The 27,337-nt window shown below is 66.1% G+C and overlaps 1 protein-coding gene across 2 annotated transcripts; it reads left to right on the top strand.

The window, feature by feature from the left end:
• The first annotated feature begins 2,722 nt into the window (after positions 1-2,722).
• Positions 2,723-27,337, top strand: ULK1 (unc-51 like autophagy activating kinase 1). Of its 2 annotated transcripts, none has more exons than XM_075996410.1 (28): positions 2,723-2,858; positions 3,430-3,522; positions 3,635-3,676; positions 12,442-12,474; positions 12,802-12,838; positions 14,672-14,845; positions 14,919-14,992; positions 15,249-15,350; positions 16,238-16,296; positions 16,811-16,893; positions 17,414-17,464; positions 17,811-17,899; positions 18,807-18,954; positions 19,807-19,867; positions 20,046-20,135; positions 20,356-20,460; positions 20,908-21,056; positions 21,136-21,222; positions 21,525-21,793; positions 22,015-22,208; positions 22,514-22,623; positions 22,773-22,916; positions 23,633-23,802; positions 23,918-24,090; positions 24,168-24,286; positions 24,721-24,878; positions 25,435-25,570; positions 25,641-27,337. In XM_075996410.1, exons 1-28 carry the CDS (start codon positions 2,748-2,750, stop codon positions 25,694-25,696), a joined length of 3,117 nt encoding a protein of 1,038 aa, XP_075852525.1. In that variant the 5' UTR covers positions 2,723-2,747; the 3' UTR covers positions 25,697-27,337. The 2 variants fall into 2 exon arrangements, with proteins under 2 accessions (XP_075852525.1, XP_020138617.1); XM_020283028.2 differs by having other exon boundaries at positions 20,335-20,460.

Raw genomic sequence — 27,337 nt, 5'->3', positions numbered from 1 at the left:
CTGTCCCTCAGTGTCTTCTGTTAAATCAGAGTAAGGACAGGAATCTACCTCTGGGGTTGATGTGGGCGTGAGAGTTACTTCCTGCAAGAGTGTTGCCTGGCACGCAGGAAGTACAGCGGGTTCCCATTCTTTGTGGTAGCCTCTCTCTATAAAGCTGCCACTAACGGCGAATTAACGGATGCTGAACCATTGCTCCTAGGAGAAATGCGGGGTTAGGTTTCCACAACCACACAACCATCTTGTCTCATTCTCATCAGTCGATCAATATATATAACCTTTTTTTTTTTTTTTTTTGAGACAGAGTCTCCCTTTGTTGCCCAGGCTAGAGTGAGTGCCGTGGCGTCAGCCTAGCTCACAGCAACCTCAAACTCCTGGGCTCAAGGGATCCACGTGCCTCAGCCTCCCGAGTAGCTGGGACTACAGGCATGTGTCACCATGCCCGGCTAATTTTTTGTATATATATTAGTTGGCCAATTAATTTCTTTCTATTTATAGTAGAGACGGGGGTCTCACTCTTGCTCAGGCTGGTTTTGAACTCCTGACCCCGAGCAATCCACCTGCTTCGGTCTCCCAGAGTGCTAGGATTACAGGGGTGAACCACCACGCCTGGGCACCTTTTTTTTTTTTTAATAAAAGAAGATAGGGGCCAAGCATGGTGGCTCATGCCTGTAATCCTAGCACTCTGGGAGGCCAAGGCGGGTGGATAGCTCACGGTCAGGAGTTGCAGACCAGCCTGAGCAAGAGCGAGACCCCGTCTCTACTATAAATAGAAAGAAATTAATTAGCCAACTAATATATATAGAAAAAATTAGCCGGGCATGGTGGCATGTGCCTATAGTCCCAGCTACTCGGGAGGCTGAGGCAGTAGGATCGCTTGAGCCCAGGAGATTGAGGTTGCTGTGAGCTAGGCTGACGCCACGGCACTCACTCTAGCCTGGGCAACAAAGTGAGACTCTGTCTCAAAAAAAAAAAAAAAAGAAGATAGAGTCGTGCTGTGTTGTCCAGGCTTGGGTGCAAGGGCTCTCCACAGGCAGGGTTCGCTGCTAATCAGCTAGGCAGTTTTGACCTGCCATGTTTCTGACCTGGGCTCGTTCACTCCACCTCAGGCAACCTGGTGGTTCCCTTACTCTCTGTGTTTAGTTTTGTGATTTAGCATTTATTATTTATTTTAATTGGCGAGTAAAAATCGTATATAATTATGATGGGTGTGTTTCTATTTAAATACACCTTCCTCCTTCAGTGGGTCCACTAAATTTCTCCAAATGCAAATCCCATCTGGCCTCTTTGTAATCTTCTCATTGAAATTAGGGTGAAGCTCCAGTGGCTGTTCCCCCGCAGAGTGCAGAAATAAATAAAAATAGAAATTACAAAAGAAAAAGAAGACCCAGTGGCTGGGCAGCTCTGGGAGGCAGCAAGGGAGCCCTGGCCTGAAGCTCCCGGCCCTGGGTGGGGTGGAGAGGCTTGTCTAGAATTGTGCATTTGGCCTGGTGAGGTGGCCCGGGCCTGTAATCCTATTAATCCTATCACTTTGGGAGGTGCAGGCCGGGGGATCCCTCGAGGCCAGGAGGTCCAGACCAGCCTGGGCCACAGCGAGACCTTGTCTTAAAAAAAAAAAAAAAAGAATTAGGAGGTTGCTAAAAGCGACACTTGCACATCCTACAAAAATCACGCACACTAACGCAGGACGTGCACAGGCAGGGCTGACTCTCCCAAGGCCAGCGCTGCGACAGTGTGTAGTTGTGTGACAAGCCTGTCCCTGTCCCCGCTGGCCGTGTGACACTGGACACTGCGTAACTTCCTGGGCCTCGGTTTTCGCGTGGGCCCGTGGGGAGTAAAGGAGCTCGTGTCCGTGCGGGCGGCGGAGACTAGCTCGCGAGTCTGCGCGCGCGGCCGTCTGAGACTCGGTGGCACCATGGGTGGCACAGCGTGCGCCGCCCCCTACCCGGACGGCTCCTCCTCGCAGCTGGCTGCGCAGGGCGGCAGGGCACGGCCGCGAGAGCATGACCTCTACTCTCTGACCTCCACCCTTTGACCTCCACTCCCTGGCCCAGGGAGCACAAGGGCCGCAGCAGCAGAGCGCACAGCTGAGCGCACCCCGCAACGGCCGCGGAGGGCGCCTCGGGGCAGGGCCGGGACCTCGACCCTCGGCCACGCCCACCCGCCCGCAGGCCCGCCCCTGCAGGTCCCATTGGCCCCGCCCCGCCAGCAGGCCCCGCCCCACGCTCAGGCCCCGCCCCTGCGGGTTCGGCGGGACCCGCCTCCGCCAAGCCAGACTCCTCCCCCGCTGGCTGTGCCGCCCTCCCGGGCCCGCCCGTCCGGCCCCGCCCCCTGCTGGCCCCGCCCCCGCAGGCTCGGCCCCGCCCCCGGCCCGGCGCGCACTGCGGCTGCGCCGGCCTCTTGGGCTCAGAGGCCCGAGCGCAGCGGCTCTTTTGTTTCCCGGCCGGGCCGACCCGAACCGAGTTGAAACCGCCGTGAGGGTCGGGTCGGGATCCGGATCAGCAGCGCCGGGGGCCGCCGCGACACACTCGCCGGAGGAGCGCGGCCTTCGCGACCCCGCCCGGCCCGCGGGGCTGGGACCCGGCCCCGGCCTGCCCGATGGGGCGCGCGGCCCCGGCGATGCGCTCGCGCCCGGCCCCGCGCCCCCGGCCCCGCGCCCCCGGCCCGCCGCCCCCGGCCCGCGCCTGCGCCTGAGCCGCGCGCGCCCCGGCCCGCCGCCCCCCGGCCCGCGCCCCCGGCCCGCGCGCGCCATGGAGCCCGGCCGCGGCGGCACGGAGATCGTGGGCAAGTTCGAGTTCTCACGCAAGGACCTGATCGGGCACGGCGCCTTCGCTGTGGTCTTCAAGGGGCGCCACCGCGAGGTGAGGCCCCAGCCTGGACCCCCAGCCCGGATCCCCACCGGGGCCCCCAGCCCGGATCCCACCCAGGACCCCCTGCCCGGATCCCCACCGGAACCCCAAGTCGGGATCCTCACCTGGGACCCAACCCAGGACCCCCAGCCCAGATCCCCACCGGGGCCAACAGTCCGTATCCCCAACTGCGCCCCCCGCCCAGGAGCCCCACCTGGGATCCCCTCTGGGGTTCCCAGCTTGGGCCCTCAGTCCGGATTCACACCTGGGACCCCCAGCTCAGATCCCCAGCCTGATCCCAACCAGGACCCCCAGCCCGGTCTCCCCAGCTTGGATCCCCACCAGGACCCCCAACCCAATCCCCAGCCAGATCCCCACTGAGGTCCCCAGCCCGGATTCCCAGCTTGACTCAAACTTGGGATCCAAGTCTGGATCCCCATCCCCAAACCCTCAGCCTTGGTCCCCATCCTGGGCCTTGCACCCCAGGACCCCACCCTGGCACCCCTGGGCCCACTCTGTGCACTTGGTCTGGCGAAGGCTTGCCAGGGGCATCTGGCGCTGAAAGTCCCCGTTGGGTTTTCAGAAGCATGATCTGGAGGTCGCGGTCAAGTGCATTAATAAGAAGAATCTTGCCAAGTCCCAGACGCTGCTGGGGAAGGAGATCAAGATCCTGAAGGTGAGCTGGCTGGGTGGGGGAGGGCGGGAGGGGCAGGCAGGCAGGCAGGCAGGGAGGCAGGGAGGTGGTGGGCGAGCCCACACCTGCTCACCCCACTGGCTTTCTGTCCTAGGAGCTGAAACACGAAAACATCGTGGCGTTGTATGACTTCCAGGTAAGGCCCCTGGACTGGCGTCTGCTGGGGATGGGGTGGGCAGGGGACAGTGGGAGGGGCTGGTGTCCGAGTGCAGAGACAGGGCATCTGGCCTGCCCAGGTCTGAGGCCTTATGGGGACCCGGAGCCCCATCCCTGCACTGTCTGGGGCTTGGGTGTCCTTCGGTGTTGGAGTCCCGAGGCCTCCAGCTGTTTGCCTGGGGGGGCTGCCTCCGGTGGCCAGTTGCCCTGACCTACCCTGACCCCGTGGGGACTGGCTGCAGCGTGGCAGGTGGAGGCTCTCCCTCCCCTGGGTGTCTGCCCCAGTGGCCCTGACTGAGTCTGGTGGCTGTGGCCTAGGTCCATCAGTCCTGCCAGCCTGGCCCACCTGTCTGAGGCTGTTTGTTTGTTGACATTGCTCCAGTGGGCTGGCATTGGCCACGCTCTCCCTGCGTCAGAGGAGGGGGAGGGGCTGAGGAGATTCCTTCTTGCTGGCAGAGGGCTGGGCTGGCCAGCACGGGAGGCGGCTACAGCTGATGAGGCCACCTTGGGCCAGGCCTGGCTGGCCCCAGAAGGCAAGCCATTCTACCTGCCTTCCCACGACGTCCCCAAGTCCCCGGGGCCCAGGCGCGGGCAGGGCTGGGAGCCTGGACACCCGGCTTGGGGACCAGGAACCGGGGCAGCAAATCTGCGGCCAAAGTTGCTGACTAATGGTTTTGAAACCTGTTTACTGAGGCCACGGCCCAGCCCTGGCCGGGGGAAGTTCCTGGCCTGGCCGGCTGTGTTTTGGTGGTCCCCTCCCTCCTCTGCCGCCAGAGCTCTGCTGTGGCCTTGGGGGCCATGGCTTGTCACAAGGTGCTGTGTGGGAGGGCCCAGGTCCAGTGTGACAGCAATTCCCGGAAGCTTAGGCACATGGTGTTCTGGGTCCAGGAGGGCCACCGCCACCCCACCCCCCTTCCCTCCTCTCTGCCTCTTCCACCCATGTTCTTCCTCCCCTTCCCCCACCTCTCCCCGGTTTCTGGAGCCTCTCGTCAGGGCCCAGCCCAGCTGGTGCTGCGCCCCGTGGGACAGACCCTTGGGACCCCCTTCTGGCCCACACCACAGGGTCCCCTCCAGGGCTTCTGGAAGTCCAGTGCTTGGGTGTCTCCAGGGAGGCCTGCTGGGAATTGGGCAGATGGTGGGGTGGCCCCAGGTGACCATCTACATGCCCCCCAGCAGACCTAGTGCCCGTGCCCCCAGCCCAGTCCTTCTGTGTCCCTATGGGGCTGCACAGGCCCTGCTGTGGGCCCCTGCCACTCTGCACCACGCTGCTTCCACCCAGAAAGTGCTTGGGAAAACCAGCACTGCTGCCCTGGGCTCTGGGGGCTGGGGCTCTCAGCCCTGGGGTACGGGTTGTGCCCTGCATCCTTAAGGCTTTTATTTGAGACAAACTTAGAAAAAAGTTGGCTTTTAAAAATCACTGGTAGGCCAGGTGCGGTGGCTCATGCCTGTAATCCTAACACTCTGGGAGGCTGAGGCGGGAGGATTGCTTGAGCTCAGGAGTTCGAGACCAGTTTGAGCAAGAGCAGGACTCTGTCTCTACTATAGATAGAAAGAAATTAGCCAAACAACTAAAAATAGAAAAAATTAGCTGGACACGGTGGCATGTGCCTGTAGTCCCAGCTACTCGGGAGGCTGAGGCAGGAGGATCGCTTGAGCCCAGGAGTTTGAGGTTGCTGTGAGCTAGGCTGACGCCATGGCACTGTAGCACGGGCAAGCAACACAGTGAGACTCTGTCTCAAAAAAAAAAAGTAAATAAAATAAAATATAAATCACTAATAAATGATTTGGCTAAGAAAAAACAATTCCCAAATGTTTCAAAGGGCAATGTGGTAAAAAGTGCCTGGCCCACCCCTGTCTGGACAGCGCCCCCTTAGAGGCACCGTGGCAAGTTGGTTCTGGGCCGCTGGGGATGCCATCGTCACGAGCTGGTGTGTTCAGGGGTGTCCTCCCCGCCACGCCCCCTGTGCCTACGAGCGCAGCTGGGAGAAGGTTCTGTGTTGCTGACGACTGCCCCTCAGTGTCTCCTGGGGTCCCTACCTGGGAGCCCCTGGTTCAGGGGACTGGTCCGGGTCCTGCCCTGCCGTATGCGGGTGGTGCCCTGGGGCAGCCCTGCTTGCTCTGTGGAGTGGAGACCACAGGGTTGTGGGGGTTGAGCGAGAGCAGACACCCTTCGTCAGGCGGGACCGCCCGTCAGGCAGGTGGTGGTGTACGCTGCTGTCGGGCTAGGGCTGTGGTGGTGCCGTGCAGCCCCGTGGTGCCCCTGCCCAGGGTTCTGAGCGGCCTGAGGCTGTCCTAGGAGTCCGAGTCGGGCACGCCAGCCGGCCACCGCTGCCAGCTCTGCTCCGCCGAGTGTCTGCTGCCGGATCCTAGAAGCAGCATCCCTGGGCGAGAGGGATGCCTGTCGATTTGGTTGGGCAGCTCTTGCCAAATTGTCCCCCAGAGAGGCAATACCAGTGGTCATTCAGCTTTGTCTGAGTGCCTGACTTCCTGCGCCCTGGCCAGGAGGGCAACTCCTGGACTGTTCCATCCCGGCCCACGTGAGGAGCGGAAAATAGCATCTCTTATGGTTCGTTTTTTTTTTGGTTTTTTTTTGTTTTTTGAGACAGAGTCTCACTTTGTTGTCCAGGCTAGAGTGAGTGCCGTGGCGTCAGCCTAGCTCACAGCAACCTCAAACTCCTGGGCTTGAGTGATCCTTCTGCCTCAGCCTCCCGAGTAGCTGGGACTACAGGCATGCGCCACCATGCCCGGCTAATTTTTTTATATATATATCAGTTGGCCAATTAATTTCTTTCTATTTATAGTAGAGACGGGGTCTCGCTCTTGCTCAGGCTGGTTTTGAACTTCTGACCTTGAGCAATCCGCCAGCCTCGGCCTCCCAAGAGCTAGGATTACAGGCGTGAGCCACCGCGCCCGGCCTATGGTTCGTTTTTCATTGTGAGTGAGCGTCAGTGTCTCTGGATGTGTGTGTGAATATTGGAAATGCCTCTTATCTGCACACATTTCTGACAGTCTGAGGTTGGACCCATGGTTAAACTTTGGCCCCCAAGCCAGACTGCGTTTCTTTTTTCTTTTTCTTTTTCTTTTTTTTGAGACAGAGTCTCACTTTGTTGCCTGGTAGAGTGCCGTGGCGTCAGCCTAGCTCACAGCAACCTCAGACTCCTGGGCTCAGGTGATCCTCCTGCCTCAGCCTCCCGAGTAGCTGGGACTACAGGCATGCACCACCATGCCTGGCTAATTTTTTCTGTATATTTTTAGTTGGCCAATTAATTTCTTAGTATTTTTAGTAGAGATGGGTCTCACTATGTCGCCCAGACTGGAACCTTAGTTTTCTTGTGAAGAACGGTAGTGGAGGCTCAGTGTGGTGGCGAGCACTTGTCCTCCTGGCTACTCAGGGAGGCTGAGGCAGGAGAATTGCTTGAGCCTAGGAGATCGAGATTGAGCTGGACAGCATAGCGAGCTCCTGACTCTGGGGGGAAAAAGCCCTAAAACTTTGTTGTTATGGTGACAACTGTAGTACGTTATCGTTATGTGTTTAGAACTGCGCCTGTCACTTAATAAATGCTACGTGAATATTATTGATTTGTGGGAGCTGTTTATATGTTGAGGAAAGCAGCCCTTGTTTGAAGTTGCAGATATTTCCCCCCAGGTTGTTTGCTCTGCCTGTGGCTTGAGTGGGGTCAAGAGGTAGGCTGTGTTGAAACCTGCTGGCACCAGGTTCCAGAGCAGGGTCCAGATAGTTCTGGAAATTGCCTACGAAGCTGTGTGTTTATTCTGTTTGTATTTTAGAGATTGTTATTTACATTTTTCTTGTGTTAGAGTTTTGATAACATGTATCAGGCTAGTGTGAGTGCCTGGAAAGTGGGTCCCTTGGGTTGTGCTTTTCTGAGCCCACGAGCGCTGTGGAAGGCAGCTGGAGCCACCTGGCCTCCTTCCTGAGGGTGGGGAGTGCAGCGTCTGGACTTGCTCTTGCATCAGGGGGGCACCTGGCTTCCACTGCTGGAAGCCAGGCCCGATCCCAGCCCAGTGTGCCCTGGGAGCCCCCTCCCCAGGCCAGCACGCCCTCCAGCCAGTTCCCTGCAGCCGAAGGCCTTGCTGGGCCTCCCAGATGTGGCTCACCCAGGCCCTGCAGGCAGAGCCAGGTCCCTGTGGGCACCTGCTGGTGGAGACCCGAGCCAGGGAGTACCTGCACTGACCATCGGCCCTCTCGGGCCGTGCCAGCCCCTGGCTCCAGGTAATGGGGCTGCCGTGAGCCCAGGACTGGGAAGGGCGGCTGCCAGGCAGAGCTGGGCCGTCTCTGCTGTTCGAGGGGGGCGGGCGAGCTGTGTCGAAAGCTGCTGGTGCCAGAGTCCAGGCAGTCCTGGAAATTGTGTGTTTATTCTGTGTGTGTTGTTGTTGTTGTTTTATTTGTTGCTTTAAAACTTTTTAAATCGTGGAACAAGATAAGCATACTGGAAAGTGCGGAGTGTAGCTGACGACATGCTTGCTATGCGGAGCAGGCGCCCGTGTGGGACAGAGGGTGTCCTGTGTCCCCTGGTCTCCCGCGTCCCCCCATCCGGCACGCTGTGGTCACTCCTGAGCTTCTCTCCCTTTCCGCCGGAGCCGGCTCTCGACGCCTACAGCCCTGTCTGGCTCCTCTCAGGTCCTGGCAGAGGAGTGTCATGTGGGCTTGTGTTTGAGGGTCTGTGTTTCTGTGCGTGGCGGCATTGCCTTCCACTGCTGTGTGGCATCCCGTGGCAGGACTGTTCCTGGTGTGAGTGCCCCCGCCCCGCTTGTGGACGGGGGTGGGTCTCAGGAGTGTGTGGTTTGCATCTCCCAACAGCCCCCCCCCCCAGCGCACACTCCCCCCCTCTGGATGTTTCCCACTTTTCCCAGGCAGGGTCTCGCCTGCAGAGGGTCAGGCCACCAGGGCCCTGCCTGCACCCCTGCGCTGAGCACCCAGGTGTTGCAGACCCCGGTGAGGGGGGGCTGCTAGCCCCAAGGGAGCCAGCCACGCCGGGCGGCTGCTGGGGCAGGAGGGTGGGCCTTCCTTCGCAGGGGCCCGGGCGCCCTTCCCTGCTGGCAGTTGCCCAGAAGAGCCCAGCCTGGCGTGCAGAGCCGTTCTGTGTTGGCCGCAGCTGTGGCTTCTGCCACCTTCTAGAGCCAAGAAGGACGGTGCTGAAGGAGTTAACTAGGTCAGCCAGCGCCTGCCCACCAGGCCCAGCCCAGGATCACCAGACAGGAGAGGGGCTGGCCGGGGTGGGGAGCTGGGATCCTATTAAGCAAAGCACCTTATTGCCCCAGGGGTGGGGCTGCCTCCTACGTGCCCAGACGCCCGTGCCCTGCTGCCCGGACGCCCGGCTCTGATGCCAGCCGTGCGTGCACGTGGGGCCGCGGGCTGGCGTGCTGGAGCCAGCTCTGTTCCCAGGGCCCTCGGGCTCGCTGCCCAGAGATAGGGGCCGTGTCGATTTTGTTCTGCCCCTTTTAAAGTTTCACATTGTCGGGAGCCTCCCGTGCACGGGGTCCAACTGGTCATCCCCTGCGACGGGGACAGCCCCCGGGAGCGGTCACCAGTGGGTCTGGGCGTGGTCCTGCCGCGTGCCTGCCGAGTGCCGCCCTCCCCCCCCACGTCTGCCCTTGAGACAGGCTGCGAGCTGGGGCCTCCCGGGCTGGGATGCCGGTGCGGGGGCCTGGCACGCTTGCTGTCAGGTCGAGGGTCTGCCCGTAACTGTGTGTGGCTGGGGTGCACTGGGGTCCCCCAGACCTGCCCCGGCGGAACTGAGTCCCCCACAGGACCCGGGAAGCAATCCTGGCCTTCCAGGTGTCTGAGGGGGGTAGCTTGGTGCCTGGAGCCTGCCTGGCCCCTGCTCCCCAGGGGAGCTTCTAAAAGCCAAATCTAGCCGAGCAGAGGCGGCAGAGTGGAACCCGGTGCAGTCTCGCTTCTGGGTGGGCGAGGGCTTGGCAGGGTGGCCTGGCTGTGACCACCGAGGCTGTGCTCTGACCTTTGCCCCCCAGGGGCCCCAGAGAGAGCCCTGAGCCCTTCCCACGGCGAGAGCTGGGGGGACCCGAAGGCAGTTTGGGATGGCCCCAGGTGGACAGCAGGGAGGGGGTCGTGGGGACGGGTCTTGGGGACAGGCTGGGACTGTCACCTCCCTGGAGTAGGTCCCCACCTTCTCTTTCTGGTCCCTGCCAGGGCTGGAGGCAGCTCGGCCGGGCTCCCCTGGGCAGGCGATGTGGTCACGGCCAGCTGCTGGCTTGGCCTCCCTTGGCACAGCCGAGGTCGAGGGTGGGGGCTCGAGCACCCTCCTGTGCTGCCCCTGCCCAGTGCTGGACGGGCCTCCCTGTGCGCTTCTGAGGCAGGCCCTGGCTGGCGCTGGCCGGTGGCTTCCAGAGAAGGCTCCACAGGCACAGGTGCAGCCCTGGGTGCATCTGAGGCCCGAGGCCCAGCGGGCGTCTGGATCCCTGCTGGGGTGCACTAGATGTTGGCCAGTGTGGGGTCCTGGGCCTGGGTCTCCCGAGGCTCAATGGCGTGTGGGGAGGTAGACACCACAGCCTTGCTGACCCTGTGTCCTGTGCCCAGAAGGACTTTTGTGGGGAGACCAAGCACGACCCAGGCCAAGGGACAGCCCTGTCCCCGCTGAGTGACTGACCGGGCAGAGTGCCCAGCTGGTGGGGGGCAGTGAGGAGGCTGCAGTGTTGGGACCCCACGGCTCGGCCTGCCGTGAGCCCACCGAGCGTCTCCCAGTCCCGGGAGCGGCACCCATCAGGGCTGCAGGGAAGATAAGTGTGGTGCAGGGCCAGGAGGGGTCTCCAGGAAATGCAGGTGTTGGGGGTGAAATCTGTGAACTGGGGCACAAGGGCAGAGTGTGGGGTGGCCGGGGACGTGGAGCATTCTGGCTGGACGGAGTGGGGGATGGGGTGGGGCCGGGCTGCAGAGTGGCAGCAGTGGGGGGCCTCATGGCAGGTCCCGTGGGCTTGGGGTAGAGGCCACTGGGTTGTCTCTAGTGCCCTGGGATCTCCAGGGAGAGGTGGCCTCAGTCTGTGCCTCCCTGGCCCCTGCCCTGCCAATGCCTGCATGGGGCCCCCGCTGTCCCTCGTCTCTGCGGGTCTTGGCTTTGCTGAGGGGGTTTGGGGCCCTGGTGGAGGGTCATATCCTGGGGGGGGACCCACTGCCTCCTGCTGACAGGTGGCCCAGGGCAGGTGACAGGGAAGGGAGGCTCAGGGCGCCTTGCAGTGGTCCCTAGAGGGGCTGGGGGCAGACTTGGGAGCAGGGAGTGGGTGTTGTGTCTCTGCAGCTATTTCTGGGTCCCCATCCTTCTTCCTGCGGCCCAGGGTGGGTGGGGCCTGCCTCGGGTTATCTCTCCCTGCAGCTGGCCTGGGAGGTGGCTGGGGCCTGGTCCCAGGCCTCCCTCTTGAGGTAGGTGACGAGCCAGGCGGGGCCTGCTTTGTGGGCAGGTTCTCCCGGGCTGTGCCTGGGCTTCAGAGTACCCTCTGGGCCACGTGGGGTTGGAGGGGCCTGGGTGCGCAGTCCGGGCCGCGTTCTAGTGGCATTGGCCTCTGCCACCCGGAAGGCACTCCCTCCTCAGCCTGCCCCTCCGCTGGCGCAGCTCTGGGGACGTGGGGACATGCTTCCAGGGGCAAGTTGGCATGCCAGGCAGCACCCGGCAGCCCAGTGCGTCCCCCATCCGGGCCTGGGCCTGCTTTTCCTTGGTCCTGCCAGGGCAGGGACAGGGCACTTCTCGTGGGGTTGGCAGACACAGGCCTGGGAGCTGGGCTGGGGCGGGGGCCCAGGTCTCGGGCCTGTGGCTATCGGGGGGGTCCCTCCTGCCCCGCGTAGCAGCCCCTCTGTGCTCTGGGCCGGCACATAACTGCCCGCACCCCCTTGCATCTTGGGGTATAAAATTGCAGCTGCCACGGGGAAGCGCTGGGGACAGGGCTGTGTGCAGGGCTGGGAGGGGCCTGGGGCGTGGGGACCTCTCTCCTCTGGCTGTAGGTCTGCCCCGCATGTAGGCGCAGCACTGTGTGGGACAGGAGGTGGGGTTGGGGCCCAGCCCGCCTGGGTCTACTCAGCTCAGCCCTGCGGTGGAGGTGGGGGCGGCTGCCGCTGGTGCGTGAGCAGCTCCCTGGCTGGCAGGGTGGTGCTGTGTGTGTCTGGGTCTCCATGTCACAGGGACAGAGGGGGAGCATGTTGGTGGCTCCCAGCAGGGGTCTGTGTCCGGGCTGGGGCTGAGCAGGAGTGGCTGGCCCTGCAGTGGAGGGGAACAGGCCGGGGGTGGCAGCCTGAGCCCCAGCCTGCCAGGTCGGCAGGGAGCAGGGCGCCTCGAGCTCTGAGTCAGCCTGGCAGCCCCAGCCTGTAATCTGTCGGCGTCGCTGATCCGGAGTCAGGAGCTGCCGTCCCCGGGTCTGAGGCCAAGGCCTCCCGCGCCCCTGGGCTCGGCCCTGCCCCTGGGTGGTGCCTTCGGCCGGGAGCTGCTTGCTGCTTGCAGGATGGCAGTCTGGGCCCCCTCGAAACTGGGGCCAGGGGGCCTTTCCTCAGTCTCGACGGAGGCCAGGGTGGCCATGACAGGCGTCCACTGCACAGCCCACGTGGCCCACGGGCACCCTCGATTCCCGGCCACTGGCTGCTGGCCGAGGCCTGGCGTGCCTACTCCGCCCAAAGCCCTGTGAGCCCAGTGGTATGTGGGGGCACCTGTGTGTCTTGTGGGGCCACGCCTCGAACCCCACAGCATGGCACCTCCTCCCACCTCTCACGGCCTCTTTGTCTTGTAGGAAATGGCCAATTCCGTGTACCTGGTCATGGAGGTGAGTGCCTGGGGCCTGCTGGGAGGACGGGGTGGGACACAAGTGGAGCGGGGCAAACCCCATCGCCTGGGGCCTGGGCAGGGGAAGTGGCATTGCCTGTGTCCTTGGGCATTAATGGCCACACTGGGCTCAGACGTGGAGGGAGGGACATGGCTGGAGTGGTGGGCGGTGATGAGCACCAGCAGGGATTGCCAAGGACATGAGCCCTGGGGTTCGTTGGATGCCTGAGGGCCTGGGAAGCAGCATCCAGGTGAGGGTTGGAGACACACGGGGCGGGGGTTAGGGGGACCCCTGGCGTGACTGACGACGGCTCTCTGGTCTCCGCAGTATTGCAACGGCGGGGACCTGGCTGACTACCTGCACAGTGAGTGGACAGGCCACCCCGGCCCAGCCTCTGCACCGTGCTGGCCTTTCTCCCCCAGAGGGCCTCCCGGGGTGGGTGGGAGGGGGGGCCTGAGCCGTTTTGGGCCCTTCAGCGACCGGCTGTCCATCTACCTCCCACGGGCCAGGTCTCTGGTCTGGAGAGTGGCGGGTACAGGACGAGCAGGTGTGGGGGGCGGTGGGGGCTGCATGTGGCTGGGAAGGTGGCATCCGGCCTGAGCTGAGTGGAGCGGGGTCCATGCGGGAGCAGGATGTCAGTGCAGAGGGTCGGCCCTGGGGAAGGTTCTGTTCGGCGGCAGGGGCCATGGACCCACCCTGCTGGGTGCATCTGAGCTACAGGTGCTCGCAGGGTGTGGAGGTGAGGGGTGCGCCTCAATAGCCTTCAAATGGGGTGTCCTGGTGGCCTGGAGGTGGTGGGGAGACACATGAGTCTGGGACTTTGGCCTGCATGTGGGGAACGACGGGGCGGCATCTGTCCGGGTCCACTGGAGCTGCTGTTACAAAATGCCCAGACCGAGCTGTTCACAAGCAGGTTCACTGCTCAGCTCTGAGGGCCGGGCGTCTGGGCTGAGGAGCTGGCAGACTCGCAGCTTCCGCAGGCCTGGGGCTGGGCAGAAGGGCTCCCTCAGGCCTTGTCCATGAAGGCACTGAGCCCGCTGCCCTAATCGCTCCCAAAGGCCCCACCTAATACTGTTACCCTGGGGGAAGGGTCTCCACCTAGGAATTTTGAGGGACACTTTCAGACATAGGACCGTTCCCAAGGTCTGGCATCCGGGGCTTCATGTTAGCCAGGTGCCCGGGGCTTCATGTTAGGCCATGTCTGGAGTCGGGTGAGAGACGGGACCAGGGGCAGAGCCGGGACTGCCAGGGCCAGGCGGGAGGGGAGGAGCTGGTAGGGCATGGTGCTCCTGGAGCCCGAGTGGGGCTCCTCCCTTGGCGTCTCTGCCTTCTGTGCTGGGGCCCTGGTTGGGGACACGCTGGCTGTGGCTGAGCCGTCAGGGCAGACTCGGGCTGGAAGGGCCCCTCCTTACATGGCCCAGGCAGCGTCCAGAGCTGACAGGTGCTGGCCCGGGTGCTCTGGGCCGTCTGCCGCACCTGGCCAAGCACGTGGCTGGGGCATGCTGGGCGCTGCCGCCCAGTGTTTGCTGTCGATCTCGTGGCCGCCACGCTGCCTGCTGGGGCGGTGACCTTCGGTGGCTGGGCAGTTCCTGGCTGGTTTTCAGGCTCCACAGGTGTCAGGTGCGGCCTAGGCTAGCCTCAGGTGCCACTGCCTGTGGAGGCAGGGAGGGAGGTTTGGGAGCCCCAGGGGCCCAGCTGGAGGGCTGGTCTGTCCTGGGGCTGGTGGTAAGAGGCGCTCACGTGTCCCAGGTGTATGTGTCTGTGTGACTGTCTGAGCGTGTCTGCAGGCGAGTGTGGGCCTCCCAGCCTCTGAGGAGGGGCTTAGCTCTGGGGCCAGCAGGACAATGAGGCTGTGTCCCCTGCCTTGTGCTGTCAGGCCAGGGTGAGCCTGGCTCAAGGGACAGAGGGCCTGGGCGTCTGGGTCTGGATTTTTTTTTTTCCACCCCCCCTGGGTCTGGATTTTGATATTAGGTGAACACGTGCTAGCTCTTGGGGGGTGTGTCTCCGTACGGGGAGACCAGGAGGAGCGGCCTCACCCCTAGCGGGCTGGGAGCTGCAGCGGGTGGCCAGCAGGAGTAGTGTGAGGGTGTCCCCACCGCCTGCTGAGCGGGCAGGACCAGTCTGGCCAGGCAGCGACGTCCCATGCCTACCCAGGGTGCGGGGTGTCGGTGACCCCTGAGCCCGCGTCTCCCCGCAGCCATGCGCACGCTGAGCGAGGACACCATCAGGCTCTTCCTGCAGCAGATCGCCGGCGCCATGCGGCTGCTGCACAGCAAGGGCATCATCCACCGCGACCTGAAGCCCCAGAACATCCTGCTGTCCAACCCCGGCGGGCGCCGCGCCAACCCCAACAACATCCGCGTCAAGATCGGTGGGTCCCGCGGGGCGTGGCCCCGGGCTGCGGCGGCCCAGGCTGGCCGTGCTGACGCGTGTCTCTCCCGCAGCCGACTTCGGGTTCGCGCGGTACCTGCAGAGCAACATGATGGCGGCCACGCTCTGCGGCTCCCCCATGTACATGGTGCGTGCGCCCACCCCTTCCCCAGGGCAGCCTGTTTCCCGCTGCCTCTGCTCTGGTTGGCTGGTGCTTGGCAGGCGTCTGCTGATTGGCCGGTGCCCGGCAGGCGCGTGCTCTGATTGGCCGCCGCCCGCAGGCGCGTGCTCTGATTGGCCGGCGCCCGCAGGCGTGTGCTCTGATTGGCCGGCACCTGTTCTCGGTCAGCGGGCGCGAAAGCCGTCCCGCCCGTGGCGCCGACCGAGCCTCTGTCACGCCGCAGGCTCCTGAGGTGATCATGTCCCAGCACTACGACGGGAAGGCCGACCTGTGGAGCATCGGCACCATCGTCTACCAGTGCCTGACGGGGAAGGCGCCCTTCCAGGTGAGCGGCTCTGCGGCCGGGCCTGGCCGGGACGCCCCCGCGGGTGGCTGCGCCGCTGCTCTGGCCGTCGCGCGGGGACCCCGCGGTCCCTCCGGGGGGCCGGCGGGAGGCTGAGCCGCTGGGGCCCTGCACCGCCCTGGCACCGCCAGCCTCCTGCTCGGCCGAGGCCGCGCCCCCTGTGGCAGTTAGGTGTAGCCAGCGCCCCAGCCGCGGCGGCCAGCTCGCGCGGTGTGCGGTGTGCGCCGGGCGGGTCTCCCGGTCGCCTCCCGCCCTCCCCTGTGACCCCAGCGCCGGGGCGCGCCGGAAGCTGTGCCCTGCGTTGCGGGGACCCCTGAGGGCCAAGGCTGCGTGTGGCCAGCGCGGCAGTGCGTGCGTCCTGTGCTGGCCTGAGCGCCGAGCCTGCGTTGCTGCCTGCAGGTCCCCGCAGCCCCCACCCCGCCCTGTCCGGGGACAGCGAGCACCCAGGGCACGTCACCCTGTGAGGCCCTCTGCTGCGTCCCGGGGGCCTGGAGGGTGTCTGGCCGGGCGATGCGTAGAGCGCAAGGGTGGTGGACTGAGCACAGCATGTGCTCGGCCCAGGCCCACCAGGAGTGGCTGCTAATTCCAAGGAGCCAACAGCTGGTGGCACCAAAGCCCTTGGATGCACGCAGGGCCCAGCCAGCCTGTGGGGTCGGGGGAGGCGGATGGGCCGGCCCCTCCCAGCCCCCTGGGGGCCAGGAGTGCTGTACGGGCCCCAGTCTGGTGGGGCTGGGGAGGGGGCATGTGGTCTGGGCCAGCAGGCCTGGCCTGGGGCTGGCCGAGGATGTGGGCTGAGACCAGGCAGTGCCCAGTGCGGCTGGGCCCTGCCTCCCCCGGGGCTGGGCACTCAGGCTGTGTTCACCCGCCAGGCCAGCAGCCCCCAGGACCTCCGCCTGTTCTACGAGAAGAACAAGACGCTGATCCCCACGTGAGTGCCCCTCCCCCCGCACACCCCAGGGGCCCGAGCAGGCTCCCGCTCTGCCCAGCCTCATGCCCTGCCCCCCGCAACATCCCACGGGAGACCTCGGCCCCCGCACACCCCAGGGCCCTGAGCAGTCTCCGCGGTCTGCCCAGCCTCACGCCCTGACCCCGCAACATCCCACGGGAGACCTCGGCCCCCACACACCCCAGGGGGCCGAGCAGGCTCCCGCTCTGCCCAGCCTCATGCCCTGACCCCACAACATCCCACGGGAGACCTCGGCCCCCACACACCCCAGGGGGCCCGAGCAGGCTCCCGCTCTGCCCAGCCTCATGCCCTGACCCCGCAACATCCCACGGGAGACCTCGGCCCCCACACACCCCAGGGGGCCCGAGCAGGCTCCCGCTCTGCCCAGCCTCACGCCCTGACCCCACAACATCCCACGGGAGACCTCGGCCCCCACACACCCCAGGGGCCCGAGCAGGCTCCCGCTCTGCCCAGCCTCACGCCCTGACCCCCGCAGCATCCCACGGGAGACCTCGGCCCCCCTGAGGCAGCTGCTCCTGGCCCTGCTCCAGCGCAACCACAAAGACCGCATGGACTTCGGTGAGTAGCCGCGGGCTATGCCTCCCAGCAGCTTGGGGAATGCACCACTGGCGCACCTCACACTGTCCGCTCATGCGGCGTTTGCTTATTTGGGAGGGGCGTCCAGCTTCATCCCCTGCACCCCCAGCCCCGCTGGGACTCTGGCCCCTGTAAGCCTAGTGTGGGCGGTGGGCACAGGCTTGTGCCACCCTCCCCTGGCTGGTCTGAGCCTGGGCACCCCTGCGGGCCCCAGAGCGGCCACCTCAGCCCGAGGGGCGGCAGCGAGTCACCCCAGTGTGCTCGGCCGCCAGGTGCTGGGTTTGCAGCGGGGGTGGGTGGAGAGGACCAGCCTCCGACGGGTGGGCCGTGTCGGCCTGGTGGCGAGAGGGTGGCCGATGTGCTCAGGAGCCACCCAGGCGCTCTGTGTCTGCCCAGCACAGTGCTGTCTGGCTGGGACAGGTGCCACAGCCAGCTGCAGTGCCGCCCCGGGTTCTCCAGGCCCTGCGGGCAGGGCCTGCTAAGACCTCACCCCTCCCTGCAGATGAGTTTTTCCACCACCCGTTCCTGGAGGCCAGCCCCTCCGTCAAGAAGTGTGAGTGTCTGTGGGTCCCACCCTCTGGTCTGGCCCAGCCCCTCCTGCAGGCCGGTGTGGGTCTCGCCCCCGCTCCTCTCCCGCTGGGCAGTTTGGGAGAGTGGTGCTGCCTAGGGTCTGGTGGGTCACAGCGGGCAGTGGCCTGGGAGCTGGTGCCACCAGCAGGCTCTGGCTGGGTGGGGGTGTGGTTTGGCTTGTCTTGCGTCGGGGTTGGCTCTGTGGGAGCAGCGTGCCCACCGGGGTGGCAGGGCACCGCACACTGACCCCCCCCCCCGCAGCCCCGCCGGTGCCCGTGCCCACTGGGGTGGCAGGGCACCGCACACTGACCCTCCCCCCACCCCCGCAGCCCCGCCAGTGCCCGTGCCCTCCCGCCCCGGCTCGGGCTCGGGCAGCAGCTCCAGCAGCAGCTCCACGTCCCACCTGGCCTCCCCGCCGGTGAGTCTCCACCCAGCCCCGCCCGGCGGGCGCCTGCCTTGGTGTCTGTCTGCGTGAGCCCTGAGAGACACTGGTGACCACGTCCCCTTGTAGAACGTGGACACGGTAGAAGTCGGTGAAGGCCCCTCCAGCGCTGGTCTTCGCCTGCGCCCCAGGGGCTGGCGCGGCCGCGCGGTGGGTGGAGTGCGTGGGTCGCCCGGCTCCCTCCTGTCTGCTCAGACTCGAGATCCAGGGGTGACGACCCTAAGTTATATGCTGTGACTGACCAGGGCTCGAGCCCCGTCAGTCCATACGTCCATCCACCCAAGTGCCCAGCTCTTCCCTCAGGGGCATCTGGGTGACACTGAGTCAGTGTCTGAGTCCTGGCCCACCCTGTGCCCAGAAACCAGGGGCAGGACTGTGCTATGACGCCCCAGAGCTGCCCTGGAGCCCTCCCGAGTGGGGCGGGTTCTGGGGGCCCAGCCAGGCTGGCGTGCGCTGGGCCTTAGCACGGTGCTGGCCGCAGAGCACACCCCTGGGGCAGCTTCTGCACTGGCCACCCCCCACGGCACCCCGTCACGTGGCTGTAGAAATGGAGAGGTGGACGGGTGGGGACACCCCCAGACACAAGGCCTCCCCTTGAGCTGTGGGCCTTCCTGTCACGCTGGCTGGGATGGTGGGGGGCTCCGTGCTGGTGGCTGTACCAGTGGGGTCAAGGTCAAGGCTGGCCTTGGTGTCGACTTTAGAAATGTAAAGAGAAAAGGAAAGAGTAGCTCGTGGGAAGAACACACACCAAGCCCCTTTTTTCAGCCTGTAGTGGTCCCTGGTCCTGGCTGAGGACGAGGGCCATCCTGGAGGAGTGGGATTTCCTCCCCTGGGTGTCGGGGGTCCCCGGGACCTGGCTCACCAGCCCTTCCTCTGACCCCAGTCCCTGGGGGAGATGCAGCAGCTGCAGAAGACGCTGACCTCCCCTGCCGACGCCGCTGGCTTCCTGCACGGCTCCCGGGACTCAGGCGGCAGCAAGGACTCCTCCTGCGACACGGACGACTTCGTCATGGTCCCGGCCCAGTTTCCAGGTCAGGGCCCACCGGGCAGGGAGGGGCCTGCGTAGTGTCTGTGGTGGGGACACGCTGGACGTGTGTGGCCCAGACCTGTCTCCACCCATGGGCAGTCAGGACGGGCTTCCGGGAGCTTCCGGCAGCAGCTGAGCTTGGTGGGGAAGGCCGTCTGCTCGCGCCACTCCTGGGCAAAGCCGCGACCTCCCTGTTGCTGTCAGGCAGTCAGTGGCCCAGGCCCTGGTCCTGCCGGGCCACTCCTCGTAGGGTGTGGCTGCCCTGCAAGGGCCCCCATCGCTCTCGTCTGCGCACCTGCGCCATGGTGCTTTCCCCTTGGCGTTCGGTGGATGCAGGTGCCCAGCCTTAGCAGACCAGGCCTGGGGGTTCACAGCACCTCTTGGGGCCCTGCATGCTGGCAGCTCTGAGACAGCAGGGACTAGGGACCCCTTGGTGCCGGCCCTGGTGAGTGGTGTCCGCTGAGCCCTGGGCACCTGCTCTCAGCCTGGCTCCAGGGTTCCCCACCACTCAGGACGGCGGGGAGGTAGGGGCAGGAGCCTGGCATTCTGGGGTTTGGGCCCAGGCTGGGGGCTGTGGACTCCTGGCCAAGGCTGGGCGCCAGGGACCCAGCGTCTCAGGGGCAAGGCTCAGGAGGAGGAGGGCAGTGCGGGTGGGGAGGAGCAGGGACTGCCTTGTCCCGCCCTCCCGGGGACTTGGAGGGGCTACCACAACCCCGGCGTAGGCTGCTCTCTGCGCAGGGCTGGCCCTGCCTGCAGCCCCCACTCTGTGAAGAAAGTCGGGGAGCCCTGGCGTGGTGGGTGGGCCTTAGTGGGCAGAGAGAACTTGGGGTCCAGCACTGTTGTCTTCCTCTCGTAGGTGACCTGGTGGCCGAGGTGGCTGGTGCCAAGCCCCCGCCGGACAGCCTCATGTGCAGCGGGTGAGCCCCCCCTCAAGCCCTCTGTTTTGGGGGCGAGAAGCGGTGGCCCGGGAAGTGGCCGTGTTACCCGCCCGGCTCACGCCTGCGGCAGTCGGCAGTGGGAGAGCAGAGGTGACAGGGAGGGCCGGGCGTGTGCCGCCCGTGGCTTGACTGCCCTGCCTGGCCTCTTCCTCTCCAGGAGCTCCCTGGTGGCCTCTGCTGGCCTGGAGAGCCGCGGCCGGACCCCGTCCCCGTCCCCACCCTGCAGCAGCTCCCCCAGCCCCTCAGGGTAAGGGGCCGGAGTGGTGGGAGGCCCTGTCCCAGGGGGCTGGGCACAAGCTGGCCCACACGGCCACGGGCAGCACATGCACAAGTGTCCAGGCTGCCTCTTCCAGAGCTGGCGGGCAGCGCAGGGAGGCCCTGTCCCAGGGGGCTGGGCACAGGCTTTTCCCGGGCTCGGTCTCCGTGACCTCAACCTCCCCCAACAGCCGGGCCGGCCCGTTCTCCAGCAGCAGGTGCGGCGCCTCCGTGCCCATCCCGGTGCCCACGCAGGTGCAGAACTACCAGCGCATAGAGCATAACCTGCAGTCGCCCGCCCAGCACCAGACACCCCGGTGAGTGCAGGCCCAGGGAGGGCGCGTCCCTGCTGCCGCCCCTTGAGAAGAGCAGGGCCCTCGTGCAGCCCGTGCACTGCATAGCTCAGCAACGCCGTTCGCTTCGTCAGCACAGGGGCTCTGCTTATTCTGACACCTGATCGGTGCCAGCAAAGCGTCTTGAGCTTATAAAGTCTGTATTTTGGCGAGTTTCAAGAGACAGAAGTAACCGGAGGGAAGAGCAGCCCTTTTGAGAGGGTGTGGGCGACGGTTATCCTCACAGGGGCTGTGGCCTCAGTGTGAGGGTACCTTGGAAAACGCGGGACGCCCCGGCCAGGACAGCGAAGGGTTCGGCCCCTCCCACGTGGCCCTAGGCGAAGCTGCCTGGGCAGCGCACAGTGGGGGTGGGGCAGCGCCTGGCCGTGCTGGCCACTCGGGGTGCCGGGGCCTCACTCGCCCTGCCCGCAGGTCCTCGGCCATCCGCAGGTCGGGCAGTGCCAGCCCCCTGGGCTTCACCCGGGCCAGCCCATCGCCCCCAGCCGCCATGGAGCACGGAGCCGTCCTGGCCAGGAAGCCGTCCCTGGGCGGGGGCCGGCCATACACGCCGTCCCCGCAAGGTGAGCCGGGGTGGGGGCTGGGGTGGGGCGCCAGGTGACTTTGCCCTGACCTGGCCTGACCCTGGCTTCTCTCCCCCAGTCGGGACCATCCCCGAGCGGCCGGGCTGGAGCAGGGCGCCCTCCCCGCACGGAGCCGAGGTGCGGCCCGGCAGGTCCCCCCGTGCAGGTGGGTGCCGCCCATCCCCGCCTCGCCGGCCCGCTGTCCCATCGCCCTTGTCTCGCACAAGGAGGATGACAGACGGGAGCCCTGAGGTCCCCACCTTGTGCCAGGGCCTGGGTGGGTTTCGTAGTCCCTCCGCCTGTTGCTGTAGGTGGTGGGGGGCCGGCGTCCCCTCCGGGGTGGCGGGGGTCGGAGGGGACCGAGGTTTGGGCTGTGCTGCCCCGAGCGGCCTCTGTGCGGCGGCCACGGCAGCAGCGGTGCCGTCTCGGGCGGGCAGTGGTGGGCAGTGACGGGCGCCCTGTCCATAGGCTCCTCGGCGCCCGAGCACTCTCCACGATCCTCCGGCCTGGGCTGCCGCCTGCACAGCGCCCCCAACCTGTCCGACCTGCACGTCGTGCGCCCCAGGCTGCCCAAGCCCCCCACGGACCCGCTGGGCGCTGTGCTCAGCCCCCCGCAGGCCAGCCCTCCCCAGCCGACCCACGGGCTGCCGTCCTGCCGGCCCCTGCGCGGCTCACCCAAGCTGCCTGACTTCTTGCAACGCAGCCCGCTGCCGCCCATCTTGGGCTCCCCGACCAAGGTAGTGGCGCCGAGGCCTGTTCCCCAGAGGCTCAGAGGGACGGGTGGGGGGCCTCCCGGGTGTCCTGGGTCCGCGCTGCGCTGCGGTCCCGTCCGGTGCCCAGGTGGGCTCGTGCTCAGGTCGCACCTCTGCCGGGCCCTTGGGACGCGCCGCTCGCCCGCCCTCGCGGGTGCAGACGGGGTGCAGGCCGGGCAGGGCGACTCAGAACCATGCCCTCCTAGGCTGTGCCCGTGGTCGACTTCCCCAAGAACCCCAGCTCCCAGAGTCTGCTGACCCTCCTGGCCCGGCAGGGCGTGGTGGTGACGCCCCCCCGGAACCGGACGCTGCCCGACCTCTCGGACGTGGGGCCCTTCCAGGGCCAGCAGCTGGGCCCCGGCCTGCGCCCCGGCGAGGACGCCAAGGGCCCCTTTGGCCGGTGCGTGCGCGTGGGGGCCGCGGACACTGGGCTCGGCGGGGCCCCAGAGTGGCTGCTGTGAGCTGCGGGGGGCTGGGAAGGGGCATGGAGAGCCGGGCCCTGCTCTGGTGGCCCTGCGGCCGCAGGCTCACACCTTCCCCGGCCTCCGCGCCCTGGCGAGATGGGCTGCGGCGGTGGCGCCTTCTTCATAAGGGGGAGGGGCGCTGCATGTGCCCGGCCTGGGTGAGCTCAGTGGAGCCGGTGGGGCAGGCTGGGCCCAGCCCCTGTGGCGCTTGTCCCAGAGCCCTGTGGTCACCGCGCCCCAGGTCCTTCAGCACCAGCCGCCTCACGGACCTGCTCCTGAAGGCCGCGTTTGGGACGCAGGCGCCGGACTCGGGCAGCACAGACAGCCTGCAGGAGAAGCCCATGGAGATCGGTGCGTGGTGGGGCTGGCGTGGGATGGGGAGGCGATGGCCGGAATCGGGCAGCCGGAACAGCCTGCCCAGACAGCTGTGGAGACGGGTGCTCAGTGGGGTAGGGGACAAGACTGGGGGACACAGCCTGAGCCCCGCCTTGCCCTCGCAGCGCCCTCTGCTGGCTTCGGAGGGAGCCTGCACCCGGGAGCCCGTGCGGGGGGCGCCAGCAGCCCCTCCCCGGTGGTCTTCACCGTGGGCTCTCCCCCCAGCGGGACCACTCCGCCCCAGGGCCCCCGCGCCAGGATGTTCTCAGGTGAGGGCCGGTGGGGCTGGGGCTAGGGCTGTGTCGCTTTGGGGCGGTGTCAGCAGCAGCTGGGCATGGCGGCTCCTCCAGTTCCGGCGTCTCTGGGCTGGCGCACCCAGGGCCGGGGCTGGCTGAGGAGCTGCGCAGGCCCCGGAGAAATCCACGCTCTGTCTCCCCTCTGTAACGTGGGCGCAGCCCTGGGACTGGAACCTAGGGCGCCTGTGCCAGTCGCTAAGCCTGAGGCATCGCCTTGCCAGGACAGGGGCCATTGCCATGCTGCCATGGAGGCTGCCCCGTGTGTGCTGGGGCCAGGCCGAGCACAGCGACGGGGCCAGCATGCCCCTGGGTTCCCGTCTGCGGCTCGTGGGGAGCGCTGGGCCCGGGGCCTGGCAGGGGTGGGAGGATCGATTCCTGGCCAGCGGCTGTCACGGGGTCTCTGGAGGGGCTGGGGGCTGCGCTGCCCTGTCTGAGGACCCGTGGGCCCCACCCCTCCTGAGTCCAGACGGCCCCCGCTGCCCTCACTTGCCCCAGGCAGACCGGGCCGGGTGTTGTGAGCACAGGGTGTCCCTGCAACGGGGACCTTGGCCTGGTGGGAGGGCGGTGGGGGGGGGGTCCCATGGGTCCCAGCTCCCGTGCCTCCTGCCGAGGCCTCAGGGTGTGGCGGTGTGAGGTGTGGGGCAGGGCCCTCAGCGGGTCCTGGGCTGCTCACGGGCCGCTCCCCACAGTGGGCTCCTCGGGCTCCTCCTCCGCCCGCCACCTGGTGCCCGGCGCCTGCGGCGAGGCCGTTCCCGAGCTCCCCGGCCACTGCTGCACCTTCGCCGACCCCATTGCTGCCAACCTGGAGGGGGCCGTGACCTTCGAGGCCCCCGACCTCCCGGAGGAGACCCTCATGGAGGTGAGGCTGGGCTGGGGGAGGCGGGACCCTAAGGGCTTGCACTCCTGCTGGGGTGGGTGCAAGGCTGTGGCCCCTGCCCAGCCCGCGGCCAAGCCCTGACCTCACATGTCCCCAGCAAGAGCACACGGAGACCCTGCACAGCCTGCGCTGCACGCTCCTGTTCGCGCAGCACGTCCTGGAGATCGCGGCCCTGAAGGGCAGCGCCGGCGAGGCGGGCGGCGGCCCCGAGTTCCAGCTCCAGGAGAGCGTGGTGGCCGACCAGATCAGCCTGCTGAGCCGCGAGTGGGGGTGCGTGCGGGCCGGGGCGGGGGTGGCGTCAGCCGGGGGCCGGTCCTGCACCTGCTGACGCACCTGCCGCCCTCCAGCTTCGCGGAGCAGCTGGTGCTGTACCTGAAGGTGGCCGAGCTGCTGTCCTCGGGCCTGCAGACAGCCATCGACCAGATCCGGGCCGGCAAGCTCTGCCTGTCGTCCACCGTGAAGCAGGGTGAGGACCGAGGCCGCTGGGCCCCAGTGCGGGGTCCCGGGCGTCCCGGGTGTGGGCCCGGCCCCGCCGAGGGAGAAGTGCAGGGCAGGGGCCTGTGGCCGTGGGGGAGATGGGGGCGACGGGAGGCCCCTCTGGGCCTGGCGCACGGCCCAGCCTACAGCACAGCGGGCTCAGACGCCTGGGCCAGGTGTGGAGCGCAGCCTCTCTCCGAGGGCTGGGGCAGGCCGGGGGTGTGACAGGGAAGGGACTCGTCGGCTGCCTGCTCCTCTGCCACCGCCCCCTGCTCCCTCCCGCTCACTCCCCCCACGCTGGGTGCTCGGGCAGAGCCTGCCTCCCCGCGTGTCCCCGCCCCAGCCCGAGTCCGCAGGGGCCCCCCCTCTGTCGCCGGCCGCGTCCCTGCAGAGGGCGGGGTGCTGACGGGCCGTCCCCCGCAGTGGTGCGCAGGCTGAACGAGCTGTACAAGGCCAGCGTGGTGTCCTGCCAGGGCCTGAGCCTGCGGCTGCAGCGCTTCTTCCTGGACAAGCAGCGGCTGCTGGACCGCGTCCACAGCATCACCGCCGAGAAGCTCATCTTCAGCCACGCCGTGCAAATGGTACGGGGCGGGGGCGCGGCCAGAACTCCAGGCTGGCGCTGTCTGCCCTGGGAGGGGGCTGGGTGCCCACAGCGTGGACTGCGGGGTGTCCCTGCTGGCTCCCTGCCGGCAGTGGGAGAACTCGGGAATGTGGACTGGCCCCCCGCAGGGGACTGGCGCTCCGCTCAGCTCCTGACCCCCTTTGCTGGGCCGGGCGTGTTCTCTGTGCACACCGCACGGCTCAGGTGGGTCCTGGCCGCGTCCCTCCCTGAGACTCAGTTTCCCCACCTGTGAAACAGACCTGGTCTTAAGGCCTCTTGGGCAATTCAGCCTCCCGAAGAACGACTGTGGCAGGGTGCAGGCAGCGCCTCTGCTTTAGGAAAATTCACGCACAGGGTGGAAATCCAGTCTAAGCGAACGTGCGGGAAGAGCGTCCCCTCTGACAGGGTGGCGTCGGCCCCTCCAGGGGGGGTGACAGGCTGCAAGGGCTCGCGCCGCCCTCGGAGCTGCTGGTCGAGGGCCGGCACTTGGGGGGTGCAGGCGGCTCGGGCCCAGCCCCGCCCCGTCCTCGCCGCAGGTGCAGTCGGCCGCGCTGGACGAGATGTTCCAGCACCGTGAGGGCTGTGTGCCGCGCTACCACAAGGCCCTGCTGCTCCTGGAGGGGCTGCAGCACATGCTCTCGGACCAGGCGGACATCGAGAACGTGGCCAAGTGTGAGTGCGCGGGGCTGCGGGTGGGGGCAGGGCCGGGCACCTGCGTCACACTCTCCCCCTCCCCCCACAGGCAAACTGTGCATCGAGCGCAGACTCTCCGCCCTGCTGACCGGCATCTGTGCCTGACCTGGGGTGGCCTGCTGCGCCCAGGGGCTGGATGTGCTCTGGACGTGCTCTGCCAAGCCCTGCAGGCGGGTCGGCATGATGGCCGGCGCTGAGCCTCCCTGCAGGACGCTGTGTGGAGCCACAGCTTGTGTGGCTCCTGCCCCCTGGGCGGGCGGGGTCGGCTGCCCCCACACGCGGGGGTCTCAGAACTTCTCCGCTCCCGCTGCCTCACGCCGGCACCGGTGCCAAGAGGTGGCAGGTGTGCCTGGGCGCCCACCACCTCGGGAGACCCCAGGGCCGCCCCCAAGGACAGGCAAGGCCCCGAGACAGCGTCGCCGACTCGAAGCCAAAGCAAGCTTTCCTCCTGGCGGTCGCCGCCAGGAAGAGGCCAGCCTCCCGGCCCCAGGAACCTCTCCGAGACCACCCACCCAGCTTTGCAAATCACGAGCACTTTACGCACTCAGACTCGAGCCTCGGCTTCCTCTGCGGCCGCTGGGAGGCGGCTCCTCGTGGCTGTCCCGAGGTGACTGTGCATATCCACATACATGTACACAGCTGTAGATAGCCCCGAGCGTGTGTGGCATGTGCGAGTGGTGCGCTGGGCGTGTCCAGCGCTTGTGTGGACCCTGGGAGGAGAGCGGGCTCCGCGTGTGTGGGGCCACTGCCCGCAGGGGAGACTTGGTCCCCGGCTCAGATGTTCTTTTAGGGGCAGACGGCGGGAGCACGGCGCTTCTAAACCTGGAGCAGACGCCGTCATCTTTCACATTTTACTCCTGAAACGTGTCTTATTTTCATGCAGCTCATTTTTTCTTTCAAGGAGGAAACTCGTAGGAATTTCAGAAGTGGTTTGGAGGCAGGTGGTGCTGGGGTGGGCCGTGAGGCCGCTCTCCAGGCTGCTGCTACGTGCGCCTGGCTCTGTCCCCCGCTGTCCCGCCCCGTTTTGGCAGCCAGGTGGGCGTGTGCCCAGCAGCCGTCCCGCCTGGGCACAGGCCGGCAAGGACAGGCACACGCGGGAGGAAAGTCACACGTGTAGCCCCAGCCAGCATCCCAGGCAGGGGGCGTGGGGGCTCCTCTTTCCTGCAGGTGGGGCTGCTGTGGTCCCGTCCCTCCCAGCTGCGTCCCAGCAGCCACCACAGGTCGGGAGAGGCCTCCCGGCCTGCCCACGCCCACTTGAATGTATCCCCAGGGACTGCGGGAGGCCGAGCTGGGTCCCGTGCCCAGGGCGAGGGGCTCATAGGTCACATGCCACATACACAGGCGGGACACACACGTGTTTTTCTTTGCAATACTTGAAATATTGCCACTGTGCTTGGACTTAAGAAAATTACCCCAACTTGTTTCTTTTCTTATCACTTGATGACTTCATTTCTACCTGGCTGCACGTGACGTGTTGGTATTTATTACTTTATGGCGACTGGAATCTGGAGCCGCCGGGGAGGCTGGTGCTGCATGAGGGCCGCACCACTTCCCGCGCCCTTGTTGCGTCTGTCGCGGCCATGTGCGCCCCGCGTGTGCCCCACGTGTGCGTGAGTCCGGAGCCTCCTGGTTGTATGTTCTCCATGAGAGACCCTTTGTCTATTTTAAAACGAATTCTGTGTGATCTCCCCCTTTTGCGTTATTGTGTAATATCAACTTAAGGAAATAAACCTTTGGAATTACGGA

Source organism: Microcebus murinus, chromosome 22, assembly GCF_040939455.1.
Source record: "Microcebus murinus isolate Inina chromosome 22, M.murinus_Inina_mat1.0, whole genome shotgun sequence".
Classification (NCBI taxonomy): Eukaryota; Metazoa; Chordata; class Mammalia; order Primates; family Cheirogaleidae; genus Microcebus; species Microcebus murinus.
This window is presented reverse-complemented; position numbering and strand designations above follow the sequence as displayed.